Source organism: Paracoccidioides lutzii, assembly GCF_000150705.2.
Source record: "Paracoccidioides lutzii Pb01 unplaced genomic scaffold supercont2.19, whole genome shotgun sequence".
Classification (NCBI taxonomy): Eukaryota; Fungi; Ascomycota; class Eurotiomycetes; order Onygenales; family Ajellomycetaceae; genus Paracoccidioides; species Paracoccidioides lutzii.
This window is the reverse complement of record NW_015440965.1, coordinates 398,809-414,761: the sequence shown is the minus strand read 5'-3', so window position 1 is coordinate 414,761 and position 15,953 is coordinate 398,809. Positions and strand designations below refer to the sequence as shown.

General features: G+C 39.2%; 4 protein-coding genes across 4 annotated transcripts; 2 read left to right on the top strand and 2 right to left on the bottom strand.

Moving 5' to 3' along the window:
- Window positions 1-237: 237 nt before the first annotated feature.
- Window positions 238-823, top strand: PAAG_06670 (hypothetical protein; the record flags this gene model as incomplete). The annotated part of the gene is made up of 2 exons (XM_015845961.1): window positions 238-333; window positions 401-823. The coding sequence occupies 2 exons, from the start codon at window positions 238-240 to the stop codon at window positions 821-823; spliced, it is 519 nt and encodes a 172-aa protein (XP_015700187.1).
- Window positions 824-2,109: 1,286 nt separating this feature from the next.
- Window positions 2,110-3,518, top strand: PAAG_06669 (hypothetical protein; the record flags this gene model as incomplete). Its single annotated transcript, XM_002791453.2, has 3 exons — window positions 2,110-2,408; window positions 2,502-2,614; window positions 2,683-3,518. The coding sequence occupies 3 exons, from the start codon at window positions 2,110-2,112 to the stop codon at window positions 3,516-3,518; spliced, it is 1,248 nt and encodes a 415-aa protein (XP_002791499.1).
- Window positions 3,519-4,142: 624 nt separating this feature from the next.
- PAAG_06668 (mitochondrial metallochaperone Sco1) lies at window positions 4,143-5,310 on the bottom strand (the record flags this gene model as incomplete). Its single annotated transcript, XM_002791452.2, has 3 exons — window positions 4,143-4,270; window positions 4,383-4,707; window positions 4,813-5,310. 3 exons carry the CDS (start codon window positions 5,308-5,310, stop codon window positions 4,143-4,145), a joined length of 951 nt encoding a protein of 316 aa, XP_002791498.1.
- Window positions 5,311-8,871: 3,561 nt separating this feature from the next.
- PAAG_06666 (hypothetical protein) lies at window positions 8,872-12,020 on the bottom strand (the record flags this gene model as incomplete). The annotated part of the gene is made up of 2 exons (XM_015845960.1): window positions 8,872-11,517; window positions 11,706-12,020. The coding sequence occupies 2 exons, from the start codon at window positions 12,018-12,020 to the stop codon at window positions 8,872-8,874; spliced, it is 2,961 nt and encodes a 986-aa protein (XP_015700186.1).
- Between the last annotated feature and the right edge of the window lie 3,933 nt (window positions 12,021-15,953).

Here is a 15,953-nt window from a genome sequence, read left to right as displayed (position 1 = left end):
GATGAGGTGCATATTAGGGGGTTTCAACCATACACGTATATATAGTTGTGGCGTTTTTTGGGTGGGTGTTTTTAAGGGCTGCAGCGGTCGCTCTGGGAGCGACTTCATCGACTGCTGTTTGACAGAATGAAACTTCCTATATGAGGATCCTGAAAGCCCCAATCAACTTCGCTGACTAGGAATTCTGCTTCTTCAATATTCCCATACACCATCGCCGTCATCACCATCATAACCATCATGAAGTTCCTTTCTTTGACCTTCCTTGCTCTATTTTCTGTGCTGGCAGGGCAAGGAGCACAACTAAGAGTACGGGCAGCATCGGAACCGTCACCTGTAAGTCATGAGCCGTCCTCCAACTTAAGTGGATTCTTGACAGGATATGCGGCTCAATTTCCCATAGGATGAGCAGGATATTTTTGAGGTTTTCCGCAACCTCCGCATGCATCACCTCGGTTTCATACATGTCGGTAATGATGGTGTGGCTCGATCTGTCGACGGAAACGGAACAGTGATTGATTTTATTCCAATGTCCAATGCGCAATTGCAGAAGACTGCAAAAATCTTTGTTCAAAATGCAACGCAACATGATCACTTGAGGGAACTTTGGAAAGACGTTAGTGGTCATGACGTTGAAAACCCGCTTATTTGGCGCAGAAGAGGCCCTCCTCTAGAGCCTCCTCAAGATCCAAAACACTTTAAACGCCAAAGCCCAAACATTCAATGTCATGACCTTAAGTGTAGCAACAACATTTTCTGTCATACAGTTGGTTGTCGTCAATGCATTATCCCGAATATGTCCAGTTGGGGTCGTTGTACTAGTTAGAAGTGTGCGGGTGTTGGGAAATCAAAACTGACTTAGAATAATTAGTATAGGTTTTAGTAGTTTTCATGCTGTGTTCATCGGGGAGATTCCCATCCTTCATTCACATCTTTCAAATGTGTTTGTTTAGAAGCAACTTTGTGTGAACTATGGGAAGCACCCGAGAGACAAGCTGCGGCGCAGGAGGCAGAATGAGGAACCTGACTCTTTTGCGGGGTGACCAAGTTTGGGAGAAGCCAATGTAAATAACCAGCGTCTTTCTCGCCAGGGAATTTCCTTTCTCAGATTGTCCCTTATTGGTGGTCCAACTTCCCCATGCATTCTCGCATATATATATATATATATATATTCTCTGGTTGGTCGAAGAGAGGTAACATAACGTTCATGTGATTCCCCTAGTCCCTTGCGCCGACCGTAAGCGCAACAGCCGTTGTATTACATAGACAACACTGTCAGCACAATAAACAAGTAGTTAAATGGTCTGCAAACATTTCATTCTTCCTTCTGTGTGCTACATACATACGTATTTTGGTCATACTACCCGGGTAGAGCAATCTTGGATCACTGATACCGTGTCGCGTCTTTCCTTCGACAGATGTATGTTAGTTGTGTCTCAGAGGAAGTTCACTCTTGCTCAGCACACATAGGTAGGTTGTTGACCAAACCAGCTGCGTGAGAGCGAATAGGGCTGCCAGAGACATTAAGAATCTGTCAGGCCTTTTTTAACCAAAGAACCCCTAATGCCGTGGCTTGCTTTTTATTAGCCTCTTGGTGCCCAGCAAGTAGCTTGCCAGCAGGGTTGGCAGGATGATTTAACGCTTGGCTTGCATGGTTGCACTCCTAAGTTAGATAGTTATGTGTGGCTGAGCCGCAGCAAACACCTGGGCTATGATTAATGATTGATTGATACCGGTCTGTGCCTCTGGGGCGGGCAAATTTATTTCGTCGGGCTTTTCCAACCACTCAGGAAACCGGGGAATCTTCCGTGAGCAACTCTCTGCAGACGTGGCATCTGGAGGAGAACCCTCTGGTAAGAGCAAAACATCACAAGGCCGACTGCCACAACCCAATAGCCGTTCAAGACGTGCTTCAGTTGACTGCTAAGTGCGCCAACATTTGGTGGCGGGAGGAATTTTTCTAGAAATCTTCCAAGTCTCTGGCCTTCCTTTCTTTTAATTCTCCGAGTCTTCTCGTGTTATTACTCTCTTCTTCCAAAATCTTTCGCAGCCCGCGTCATCAGCTGCTGGTCTACGGAGCAGGTTAGAGTCTCTGTAGCCTACAGATTAGTTATGTCTACGAATAACGGCTTTGGGCCCCCTCCACCCCCCTACAGTTTTGTAGGCTCTTCGCGACTCTCACCCCCCCAATCTGTTTGTCCTTCGCTTCCAGCATATCATGCTGGACTCTCCTTAGGCTATGGAGGGCCGTCACCTAGTCAATTACCTAACCCTTTGCTGAGCGGGGGGTTTCCAGGAGTTCTACAGACTATTAGACCACCCGTGCAACAACCCCCGTCAATGACAACTGATGACCAATTTTTATGTCAGAATGAGACAACGGCTGTCCAAAGACCTGAGTTTGAGCTCCGGTAAGTATAGGTAAAATACGCGCAATATCTTTTCCTTCGCTCCTCTGAAGCCCTTTACCCAATTCCCACGCTGACGAGGACCCAAATCTATAGCCCAGAAGACGTCGTGGTTCCAATAATGGGAATGATTGGTGCGGGGAAAAGTACTTTTGTTTCCCTTTTGGCTGACTGCCAAAACGCTGCTCTTGGACATATACTCAAAGGATGTATGTTCGTTGTCCTGCTCAATACCTGCCGGTCTCCTGCGGTCGGCATTCACTAACACCAAACATAGCTACGAGGGATGTCGAGGTATATCCATACCAGGTTGATAGGAAAACAAGAGTGCTTCTTGTCGACACACCAGGGTTTATTGGAACCAACAGAAGTGACATTAATACGCTCCGTTCCGTAGCAAACTTCTTCTGCCTGACTTTCTCCAACAACGTTAAGACGGCCGGCATAATATACTTACACGACATAACAGCCAAACGGATGGATGGCGCCGCAAAACGTAACTTGCGCATGTTGAGAAAGCTCTGCGGCGCCACTAATCTATCTAAAGTGATCATGACCACGAATAAGTGGGGAAACTTGGGCGAGTTACATGACGGGGTCAGCCGCGAAAAGCAGCTACGAGACTGTTACTGGAGAAGCATGCTCAGTCGTGGAAGTACGGCCATGCGCCACACTGGTAGCAGGCGGTCAGCAGAGCAGATTGTGAAAGCCCTTCTGCACAAACGACAGCCCATAGTCCTCGAAATCCAACGAGAAATGGGGTTACACAACCAACAGCTGAGCAACACGGCTGCAGGCCGAGAACTGTATGCGGATATGGAAAGGGATAGGCAACGATACGCCGGCGAACTCGTGGCATTGCGGCAGGAGTTCGATGAGGCGCTGCGGCGGAAGGATTCTGAGTATGGTCACGCGCTGCGGGGGACCAAGGCACAGCTGCAGGAGAAAATCGAGTTGCTAGAGGAGAGAATGAGGGCCCCGAGGGTGGATTTCCACCGCTTGAAACCTGAGACGAATGAGCGGGAGTTGGGGAAGAAGAAGAATTTCGGGCGGACGGCTTTGGGGATTGGTGTGGGTGCTATACTCGGTTTGACGACGGGGATTTTTATTTAATGTTTTAGTTAATATCTTTCTTTGAGCCGTTTATGCAAGGTTGATTCTTGTGATGAATATTTTAATTTAGTGCGAGAAAAAGAGTTTTTCCTCCGCAGGTCGGACTGGCATTGTTGGGTGTTCTGGCAGGGAACGAAGCTCATTCAAACCACAGGATGGTTTATATGATGATATTGAAAAGATATGCCGGGGTTATTTCCGACGACGATTAAATACGATATTGTTGGTTTATAATGAAATAATAAATTAGGACACTCTTAAGACGTCAAATTCGACATCCAATTCAACTCCCAGCAATAGTCTTAGGAATAGAGGTATCATAGGTCATTTTAATTTGTCTTATACTAGTGTTTGAAGCTACAGAAAGAATTACTGTAGAGAGTGCGTGTGTAAATTATAATACAACATAGGAGTAAATCTTACATATGCTCCAGAAATCCCGACCAACTCCATAATCAAGTAATATAGACAAGAGTGCGACAATGATATTGCATCACAACGCGGTGCCCTCAACCCTGAGAATCCCACGTTTCGGGCACACAAAATAGAAGAATTGCCGTCAAAACGAAGTGTATGAAGAGTGGAGACTCAAAAGGAAAGTCTTGTGGTTTACTCTCCCAGGCATTACTCCTCTTTAGTGTTAAGTGGTTTCCCTTCCCTCTTCCAATCCTTTATATGAGCAAGAATGGTGTTGGCTGCGGTTTCTGCAGTGTCTTGGCGTCCGATACATTCAATGAAATCTCCATCCGGATCTACGAAGAAACGGAGGTTAGTTCTATATTTCCAGGTGACCAGGGTAAGGAAACCAGGGATAAAAATCCCAGATATCAATCCAGGGAGGATATGATAGAACACACGACATACCCATTAGGTAGAAATAAATGCTGTGGTCCACAAGATAATCCTCTCCAGGTTTCACGTTGTCCGGCGTGCTGAAATAGACGCGATATTGTTTGCACACATGCTTCACCTGCTCGTACGTGCCCGTCAGGCCTATAATACCCTTGTGGAATTCCGCTAGGTATTTGCGCAGCACTTCGGGGCTGTCACGGGCTGGGTCGCAGGTAATGAAGATGGGCCGGAAAACAGATTTGTTGCTCGATCTAGATTTTACAAGATCGATTATCTCGGCCATTTTGTCGAGTTCATCTGGGCAAATATCCGGGCAATGAGTGAAGCCGAAATAAATCTGCAAGGACGTAGGAGTGTAAACAGGTGTCCATTTAACATACCCTCCCCAAGGGCAATTGGAAAGGAAACTAAATGAAAATATAAATGGAAATGGAGCACCCACAAAGCTGTATTTCCCCTTCAGTTGTTCGTCCGTGAATACATTTCCATCCAAATCCTTGAGGACGAACGGTCCGCCAACTTTCGGCCTGCCCACACCTTTGCTCATCTCAACAATCCTCTTACGATTAAGCCTCTCTTTCTCATAACTAAAGTAAAATATCATCGTCACACCCGTTGCGATAAATAAGATTGCAGCTTTCCATGAGAATGGGCCCGTTGAGGCGCGAGCTTTTAATTGCTGAATGGTTTTGGCTTTTCGGCGGGATGAGGAGGCGGAAAATGAATTAGCATGTGGTTTCGATCGTATCAATAATGGAGACAATCGTAATCCGGACCGAGGATAGTAAGTTTGTAACGCTTTTCCGCTGGAATAGTATGATCTGGTTGGTATAAGCGGGGAGTGAGACAAGGCGGACGTGGATGTTCTGTGAAGGAACGGGGATTGGTGGGAGGCATGTCGCATCCAGCGAACGAGAAAAGAAGAGGAAGATGAGGTCATTATTACGCTGTCAGGTTTATTTCCAATTTAAAGGTTTAAAAAGGAACAGAATTGGAGGTTTTTGTCTAGCAATTGGACAACAATTGCAAGCTGCGGTCGATGATGAGACAAAAACTGCGAAGGGATTGGCATATCACGTGAACGGACCTCTGATGACTTATCGGACTGCGACCCATTTTTAAATGTCACGATGAGCAAACGATATATAAGCTAGCCGGTCTATATTTTGACCAGACCCTTTTTCAACCACTTTATTCAAACCTAACTCACCACCTTTACCACGCGTTTTCTCAACCACATTATTAAAATGAAGTCTAATAATGAAACTGCTATAGCTGCTGCTATAGAGGATTTAAAAAATGATGTTTTTCAATCTGAATGAGCCATTGTTAAAGCATATAACATCTCATGAAGCACATTAAAGAGTAATTACTCATCAACATTGACAAAAGTTGACTTCAGAGCAAGAGATCTTTCTAGTTCAATGAATAAAAGAGCAAGATTTGCAAGGATTTCCATCCTCTCACACATGTGTATGAGAAATGAAGACTCAAATTCTATGAATGAATCAAAATTCCATTTAATTAAGAATTGAATAAAAAAGTTTTTAAAATGAAGTCCTATAATAAGATCTGTGATTGACTAGAGGATTGAGTCTCAAAGAATCAAGAATACTCAATAGAAAATACTTCAGCAGTTCTATAACTACTTTTCTGAGACACAACAGACTTATGAGATAGTTACTGAAAATATACAAAATATGAATGAGTATGACATTGCTTTAGAAGTATGTATGAACATTTTTACGGCGCAGCTGCTTGTATATGGATTAAGGTTGATCCGCCCTGATACGCTTTCAAGGTTGATCCATTTTGACCTCAATCATATTCAGTTGTTTAGATTGATCCAATCTGATCCCCAACCACCTCTATATATTGGGCTGCTCGTTCATTCTTCATTCTAATCCTCAGTTTAGTATTCTCGTCGCAGCTGCCTAGTTAGATAGATGAATTGAAGCTGTTGTCTTGTTATCATCCTGACTCTAATTGAGTTATGACAAATATCAAAGTACTTACTGAGCAAAGAAAAGGTAAAATCTATGTTAAATCTCTCTCTAATTGCAAGTGAGTTTCAATTCTTGAAGCTATTAGTGCTGATAAGCATTATATAGACTCTTTAGTCATTTTTCAAGATCAAAATGCACACTTTAATTGATTTGAGAATGTAAATATACTCAATTAAATCTATACAATATTAGAAAATTAATAAACATTAAATAATATATGTCTCAACTGATTATATATGATTTTTCTATCTCAAATATTTAAGAAAGGTCAGTATAGATTATTAGTGCTAAATGATCATGACAGTCACATCACTATTAAATTTCTATGAGAATATTATATAAATTTGACTTATTTAGTGTTTCTATCTGCTCATACATCTTATGTTCTTCAGTCATTGAATTTTGAAGTTTTTTCACTTATAAAGAGCTATTATAGAGCTGAGATCATTGTCTTAAGCTATCTAAATAATGCAACTCTTATGAAGAAAAGAAGATTTATATAAATTTATAAACAAGTATGTTTAAAGGTTTTAGAATCTTATAATATACATGAAGAGTAGAAAGCAGCTGGTCTAGTACCATTTAATCCTTTCAAAAAATTAGATTTCTCTCAGGTTCAAGATCAGAGTCAATCTAATTTTATGCCAGTGATATCAACAATTTCTATATCTTCTGAACTGCAAGATCTCTTGCTTACAACCCACTGAGATTCTTAATATATATATAAAGCTCTGCAGCAGTTGAATAAGGAGAGAATTCTTACAAGAAAGCAGTGAGTTTTTCTTTGCAAAGCTAGCAAGTTGATTGATGAGTTGAATGCTCTACAAGCTATCAATCAGTCTATAATTTTTAAACTCTCTAATCAACTAGAAATCCTACAGCAGTCAAAAACCAAAAAGAAGGCGGAAGTTGATCTAAATACCTGATTTATCAATATAGAAAGGATTAAAAAGGCTCAAGAGGAAGCTGCTGCTCTAGAGACTAGGAAACAACTACAGAAGCCAGAAATTGAGACTATAAAAGCAGCAGTAGCAGCTTTAGCAGCAGGTCTGAAAGCCTGCATGTTTGAATGGCAATTAGATTGAATTTGTAGTTAAATATTTACTCAAATAGGAAGAGGGGTTGCTTTGGATAGGGGGGTTGAAAAAGGGTCTGGTCAAAATATAAACTGGTGTAAAGAGTTAAGCTCTAAGAACTAGAGGCTAGTCCTCCTATATAACAAGGACGAATTGCTTGAGAAAGGGAAGAAAAGAATGAGATGAGAACTCGAGCTTAAGCAAGCTCGCGTAGCATGATCACGTGCGCACGTGCGAACGATGGCTAGGCTGAGTCAGCCAGCCAGAGCAAATCTAGGGGTTCAACCCCTTATAACTGGCTAGCTTAGAACGAAACATGCAACTCCCCGCTGATTATTCTGGGACCCGCTGGTATGCTTCCTCCACTAAGCGATGGCGCTGTTAACGAGATCATCTGCCAGCTGGAAGAAGGTGTCCCACTTGCGCCATATTTAGCTGATTCCCTCCCTGCCATCTGCATATTTTCCATATACCCAAGGCGCCTCAGAGAATTAGAGGTCCACGCGCCAAGCTTACACATGATATGCTGGTGGAGTTGTCATGTTAGCCTTGTGACAATATCGAGGGCGGCTAGAAAGTTGGATATGTCGCGAGAACATGTGAGTTGTCTATAGCCAAGTTCAATAAAATTCATAGAGATCTTTTGGAGACGGGAATCTGGGCATTCCTGGTGGAGTTAATCGTTGAATAATACTATACGCTCAAAGGAGTTATGTGTGTGCGCGCACAACGAGGAGCCGATTAGATGGAAATGATACTCGATCATGACCCACTACAAATAGAATTGAAAAACAATTCAACAGAATCTACTGCAACAGAATTTACTTCGACGTAGTGTACTTGAACAGTGTCCTCTAGCAGTCCTTCAGCAGGGTACTCCAACAAAGAGCACGGGAAGGTAAAAATAAAAGATACAGAAACAACCAAAACAAGGACATCGCCCACAAGGAGACTCATCAAAGGATATTAACGAAGCAAAAATGCAGAAAATAACTTTGATCAATTGAATACACGCTCACAAAACCCCAACAATAGATCTATAATCATACGTATGAATCAAAGCAAAGTATGGCACGAAGTGCGACAATGTGAGTGATGCAAGTGGAGTGATTAGGATATCGGTGGCATACGGGCGCGAGATAGGTGCAGGGAAGAGTCGATACCAATTGTCTCTGGATATGAATGCGAAATTTCAGAGCTGATGCTAGGAAGAAGACGGGAAAAAGAAGTACAGAACAGGGGCATTTTCAACTCATTGCCCCCGTCACACCATCACATCTCAGAATGCCAACTGTTAAAAAACAAATATCTCATGCCAAAAGCAGCAAAGGAGAATCAAAAATAAAATAAAAAAGGAAATGAGAGCAAGGAAACAAATGCAAACGCGTTCTTCGTCTATTAGTGCATTCCTCGACTCGCCTAGCTTGCTCTACTTGGGCTAGTTCGACTTCTCTCATCTTCCTCTAGAACGGCACTGAGTCGTGTCGGGTGACGATGTGTCGGCGTCATGGAATCCCACGTTGACCCCTGGACCCCCCAGCTAGGTCCGCTATGGTCGACGTTTTGACCAAACCCGCCTTCGTGAATGTTTTCAGGCGAGCTGCCAGGTGGTCCGCTGCCGTATTCCACTGCAGCCATTCCATCATATCCTGGGCCATATCCAGTTTCAGAGAATGGCTCCATGTTATCGTAGTCGTCGCTGTCGTCTGAGATGGTGCGGGAATATTCGATACGACGTTCCTGGTGCTGTGGATTACGCAATTCATACTCCTCCGATACGAGATCGCTACCGGCTGGCTCGCCAGATGGTAAGTAGGAGCGCTCATCGGTTCCGGTGGTCTTTGGCTCATCCATTGGGAGAGCAGAGGGATCGTGGTGGTAAAAACGTCCTTTGGGATCTTCAGCATGAGGTTGTTGGCTATGTGAGCTGGCGGTTGTTGAAGTTTGAGCTTGGGATGTAGCGGTTCGTGCTGTGGCCATTGCGGCTGTAGATGTTGGAGGTTGTGAAACTGCGGAGATGTGATATATTTGGTGACCGGCTTCTCCGCTCCTTTCAACAAGGATATCTGTGCCTGTTGGAGACGAGACTTGACTGTCGTACACATTTTGTTCAGTAGATTCCGGGACATCTTGTCGATTTTGTCCACCCATTGATGTTGGGTCAGGGCCTCCAGGGTAGGGACCCTCTCTTGTTGGAGGACGATTGGTACTAATATGTCTGCTAAGAACAGACTGCATCATGGGAACTACCTGCACACCGCCAACTATGGTAGGCTCTCCATTTCTTAAAGAAATTGTCCGGTCACGTTCTTCTTGCTCTCTTCTCCCTAGTTCTTCCCAAGCTCGCCTAGCTTCTTCTTTCGATATCTGCAATTCACGACGCATTTCCCGGACCAATTCCTCGGCTTTTGCCTTTTCACTTTCAGTCTTGGCAATCGAGCTTGCTGCGTCCGCGTGAGATTGTCGCTCAGTTCTTAATAATCGCTCCAGTTCTGCCTGGACCTCCCGAGAGTGCTCCTGTTCGGCCCGCGTGTCAAAAAACCAACGTTGGAATTTTCGTTCCGAAGATGCTCGTAATCGTTGTAACTCGACTACTGCGTGGAACAAGTTTGCACCAGCCGCAGAAAGATCTGTAATCTGCCGTGACATCTGTTGGTTTAGGGGATCACGGCTTAAGTCCTCGTTATTTTGCTCCAACCGACGTATCCAGTAACTCGTTAAGCCTTCCCAATGTGATGAAAGTGTCTCCCAACGCTCAAATGCATGAGGAAAGGGAGCTCGGGCGCGGCTCTGCTGTTGTTGTGACTGCGATTGAGTTTGTTGACTGGGTTGAGGAGGCTGTGATTGCTGAGAATAAGAGATTCCAGGTTCTTCGAGGGGTGGAGCAGCTTGTGTAGGCATGGTTTGTGGTCTGGAGTGCATGGACGAAGTAACTGGCTGTGTCCATGTTCCAGTCGCAATCCGAGAAGAAGGCTGAGCGGATGCAGGAGCAGGTCTTTGTTGGGAGACTGACGTTCCTCGTTGGCGAGATGTTTGAACTTGTTGCGTTCCATCACCTGTAACACAAGATTCAGTGGGTAGATTTTGTTGACGGGTAGCTGCAGCAGGAGGAACGGCTGACTGCATCCCGGTTGTGCCTCGAGCAGGAGCAACATGTGTTGGTATTCGAGACGTGCCCCCACTGTCGGCTCGATCACGCCTAGAGCCATGATCTTGCGGAACAACTCCTTTCACTGGTCTTCTGTGGTCCCCACTGGTCTCACCGGCAACGCCAGCAGCTGGTTGATGTCTCCCTGGTTGGGGAAACTGTTGAATCTGCTGCTGTTGCACCTTCTGCTCCTGCTTTAATCGCCATTCTGATTCCTGCTTACCCCTCTCCTTTGCCTCCTGCTCTGCTTTCTTTCGCGCTTCACGATCACGACGTTGTCTCATGATATCAGTCGGGGTCCGAACTCCACTAGTTGCAGTTGGATGAGCAGCAACGGGTCCTGGAACGGTTCGTGAAGTTCCATTTTGAGGCCGGTCATAGCCTGTTTGCCCAGACGGTATCCCTTCGCCCACTAGATCTGACATTGATGCATTAAGCTCGCTCAGATCTTGGGTAAAAAGGAAGGGCGTGCGGATAGCTTCTTCCAATGCCCAGAGGATAGCAGATACAGTTTGCGATGAAACACGGTTAGTTCGTCGGGGCCAGAATGATTCACCGGTTTGTTGCAGTGAGCTCTGGTACGGCTCCTGACGTTCTTCCTGCTGTGCTGCGGGTAAATGACGTTGAGAAGTATCTCGACTAAATTCAGGATCCGCCTCGACGGTTGTTATCTGCGGTGCGAACCTGACGGTTGCAGTTGGACGAGAAGCTGGGGTAGGAGAAGCAGAGAGTATATTTTCAAGCTCCGGAGTCCTTCGTAGCCGGTGGGGACGACTAGAAGAAGTGGATGAACTGGAGAATAGCGGGGATCGGGTGGATAATTCAGATAGATGGGGGTTTACATGGGCAGGGAGCGGCTGCTGGCGTTGCCGTGAATGGAGGGATGTTAACGTAAACTGGTCGTGAACTTCGTAGGGCTCGTCAAAAGATCGTGCAGCTACTTGAGACAGGGTTAAAGGAGATAGGTATTGCGGAGGAGGGGAGGACAACGCGAACGAAGCGGAGGACAGTTGAGATGATTATCCTTCCCAGAAAAGAAGTGAGTTCACTCGCACCCTGTCTAACAGTAATCAATAGCTCAGGGAGGAGGCTGGGAGAAAAGAACCGGCACCAAGCTGGCTCTGGGAGCGAGAGGAAGTTGTTGTTGAAGGTGGTAAGAGCCCTGGGACAGCGCGTATTCCGTATAAAGATAAACAAACCAAATGGTAAGGATAAAATCACCAGATAAAATAAGGACAAAGAAATGGCTAGGAAACAGGAGAGAGAATTGCCCCTGCAAGACTCCGTTGTTGTGTTGTTGTTGGTGTCGGCGTTGAATGCGGTGGCTGGTCAAATGAGCTCCTGGTGCAAGAATTAATTCAGATGGCTGGTGCACAAGGGACAGCCAACACCATAGCCTGTTGGATGGCCGAGACAGCATGATTCAGGGCCTTACACAGCTCAATTGGGTCAACTCTGCAACAAAAAGGCCAGAGAAGACATTTGCAGGGCGAAGACAGCTGTGGCAGGTGTGTCGAGTGGGTTTTTTTTTTTTTTTTTTTTTTTTGTTTTTTTTGTGTGCGAGGATAAGGTGACGTTGGAAGTAAAGAAAAATAAATAACTATTAGTTGGATGAGGCTGATTTCTCGTCGGATTGGGAAATGCCGCAGGTGAATTTGCTTCTTCTTCTCTCTGACGAAAACGGCTTCAGTCCAACATCTTGTTCTTGTTCTTGTTCTTTATTCTTCAAACAACAGCTGCGTAATATGCCAGAGCAACAACAATTATATTGTGACAGCCTTGTCAATGTCGGGCATCCAACATAGTTAAACTATCTCCTCGTCTGGCGACTTGCAATTTTTAGCGCAGTTACGTTAGTGTATTGACTGACTATCAAGTTAGAATGAATGATTTGAGATTAATATTGGTTCAAACATCCCAACTCATTCGCGAAAACCATGTTTGACTACAACCCAACGCGTGCCAACGCGATTTAATGAAATATTTTCATGATTCTCAGCTTCATCCCCCACCCTGCAGCTGAGTATGAAAAACAAATATTCCTACCATGGAATTACCTGTGAATTCTGAAGGTAATTCTCTTATTTTCAATTATTACTATGTTTAAACTAATTCATTCCTTTCTTAGAGCCTGAAATAATGCCTAGAAATCAAAGAAAATGCAAGCAGTTAGTTGAAAAAGTCATTGTAGATATTTTCTTTATTGAAAATATTCAGTTCACTTCCATGCAGTTTATATATTAACCTTCAGTTCTTAAACTTTTAGTGAATATTAATATAGAGAATTCATATATATTATTCACACTATTTATACAAGAGGTTGATATAAAGTTTATATTTAAATCTACAAATGTATATATCATAAATCAGATATAAAATAAACTTTCAATCTATGCTCATAAATAAAAATCAACTGCTACCTCTGATATCAAGATATTTTTTGATATAATCATATATATAAAAATATATAAATCATCATCTGTTTGTTATTATTGATAGTCAATTAATGCTCAAAGTAAAATTCATATATCATTATTTCATATATCAATTAAGTATTTTAAATAAATTAAATAATATATTTATATCTAATATTTATATATAGTAAAGATTTTATTCTATAATAAATTAAAGCTATTAATTTTAAACTTTCATATAATATATAAGAAGTTATATATATATAATTTAAATTTTTTAATTGATAAGATGATGATTTGATTCTTTGAAAGATCAAAATATATAGTAAAAATACTTAACAAGTTCATTAAATAGAGATGTAAGATATTTTTTCTAGTGAAATATAAATATTTATAAACTTTTTATATATAAAATCATCAACTGAGTATTTTGAATATATTTAAATACTCAGAGTTTATCAAAATTAAATCATTTATTATATATAATATTAAGACTTTCTATACTAACTTCTTATTTTCAAATTATTTATTAAAATACTTCACAATCAGCATCTTTTAAAGAATCAATATTATTTTAAAATTTAGTATTTTAAAATCAGTACTTTTTGAAAAATAGAATTAGTACTTTATTGTAATAGATCAATAGTTAGTTATCATTATTTTATATAATCAAAATCATATTAAATTTGAGATATTATTCTTTTACTCTGACTCCTGAATTTAAATTTATCTCTTAACTCAAAATATTATAAAATTTTATATTTATTTATATTCTTAGCTATTTTCTCTTTTCTTTCTTTTCTTCTTCTAATGAATTTATCTTTTTATTATAAAAAACTCTTAGAGCTATATTTAATAGCACATCTATTATATTATAAATTTATTTATTATATTCTATTAAGACCTGAGAGTTATTATTCAGATTATTAAGGCTTGAGAGTCTTTATTCAAATTATTAAGATCTAAGAGTTTTTGTTCAAATTGTTAAAATCTGAAAGTTTTTATTTAATTTATAAAGTTTAAAGTGCTCAAGAACTATTTTTCTATTAAAAAAAAATATAGATTATGATATTTTTTTTTAAATATTCACTCTTAGTGAAAACTCTCATAGTTGATAATAATGATTTTTGAAAATTAATATAACAACAAGCTACACAGATGATTAAATTGCAGTATCAGTTGAATGAATTAAGTTATATAATAATTAATGTAATTATATTTACCTTATTTATTATATTTGTTTCATTCATCAAAATATTAAAAGAACAATTTTCAATTCTATATAAATATAAAAATAATTTCTTTTTATATATTACTTGAAAGTTTAAAGTAAAATTAAGCTCAGTATTAATAATTATATTATTAGTTCTCTCTCAAATCAAGTTTGATATATTTATAGCTGATTGAATGAATATGTTTTAGTAAAATTTCAACTTTGAATAGATTTATATATTGAATAACAGTGTATATTTGAGAATATATTTCATCATCTCAATATGCTTTTTTTAAATTTTATATATCAAATTAAAGTACTAGACTGATTAAATAGAAACTGATAAATAAATACTGTTCTTGTAAGCTATTTTTCAGAATTTGATTATAAACTTTTAGAAGTTAAAGGTCAGAATTGAGATAATATTATTAAAATTAATATACTAAGTAGAAATCTAAATTTTAAATTATTAAACTAAAGTATAGACTATTAGAAATTCATAACTTATATTGAATACTGTGTTTATCTTTATTAATTAAATAATAATCTTGTTCAACTCTATATTATTCAAAATTTTTATAATTAAATTAATTTATACATTCAATTTAAATTCACTTAGAGATATTCTATAGTCTTATTACTCTCATTAACTACAACTGTGTCTGATGCAATGAACTAAATCTCAAATATCAGTGCTAACTACTTAAGAATTTTTAATATTTTTAGAAAAAATACAATAAACTGAATTGTATAAGATGTCTACATTTAATGCAATCAATATTAATACTTTACAGCTCAGTGTATTGAAATACTAGTCCTTATTCAATATTCATAATCTCATATAAGTCAAGCTATATCAGAGAAACTCTCATTTAATCAAAACATCATCAATCAGAAAAAAAAGAGCTTTTATTTTAAATCACAGACAAGAGCTGAAAAAGCTAGCAAGTTATTAAAAGTTTAAATTGAAGATATTCATAGATATTATTTTTATATCTACTATCATAAATAGCTTAATAAATATTCATGTAATGATAGATAATGATCTTTTTTATTACTTTATAATAAACTTTCAACTAGTTGAAAAGTATAAACTTTAATATATTTTTTTTTAAAAGTTCTAAAATATTAAAAAAATTTAATAATCTCAATTTATAATAAAGCTAGATGTTGATAAAGAAAAATATAAAAGAAAAAATATATATATCTATAAAGTACTTGATCTTGAATATAATTTTATACTTGAACTATCATGACTGACTAAATTTAATATTTTTATTAATACTCAGAACTATCAACTTATATTTTTTGAAAAAAACTATGTTTATGAGAATAATATTAATAAAATTATAAAGCTTATATAAATTTTTATAAATTCTTATTTTTTTTTAACTTATTGAGAATATAAAAAAAAATATTAATATTTTTATCACTAGTATAATCAACATTCAAAAGGTACTTAAAAAGCTTGAGTTTTAAAATTTAAAGAAGTTATAAAAAAAAATTTTATTTAATATTAAAACTTTATTAATGTATTTAACAAAATAGCAATTGAGAAATTATCATTACTTTATAACTCAAATATAAATTATAAGATTGAGTTAATAAAGAAGAAAATAATAAAATCTATAATTTTTTTGAGGCTTATTATATAATATATTCTATGATAAACTTCTAGTATTTTAAAAAATACTCAATAATTTATTTGATAAAGAATTTATATGAA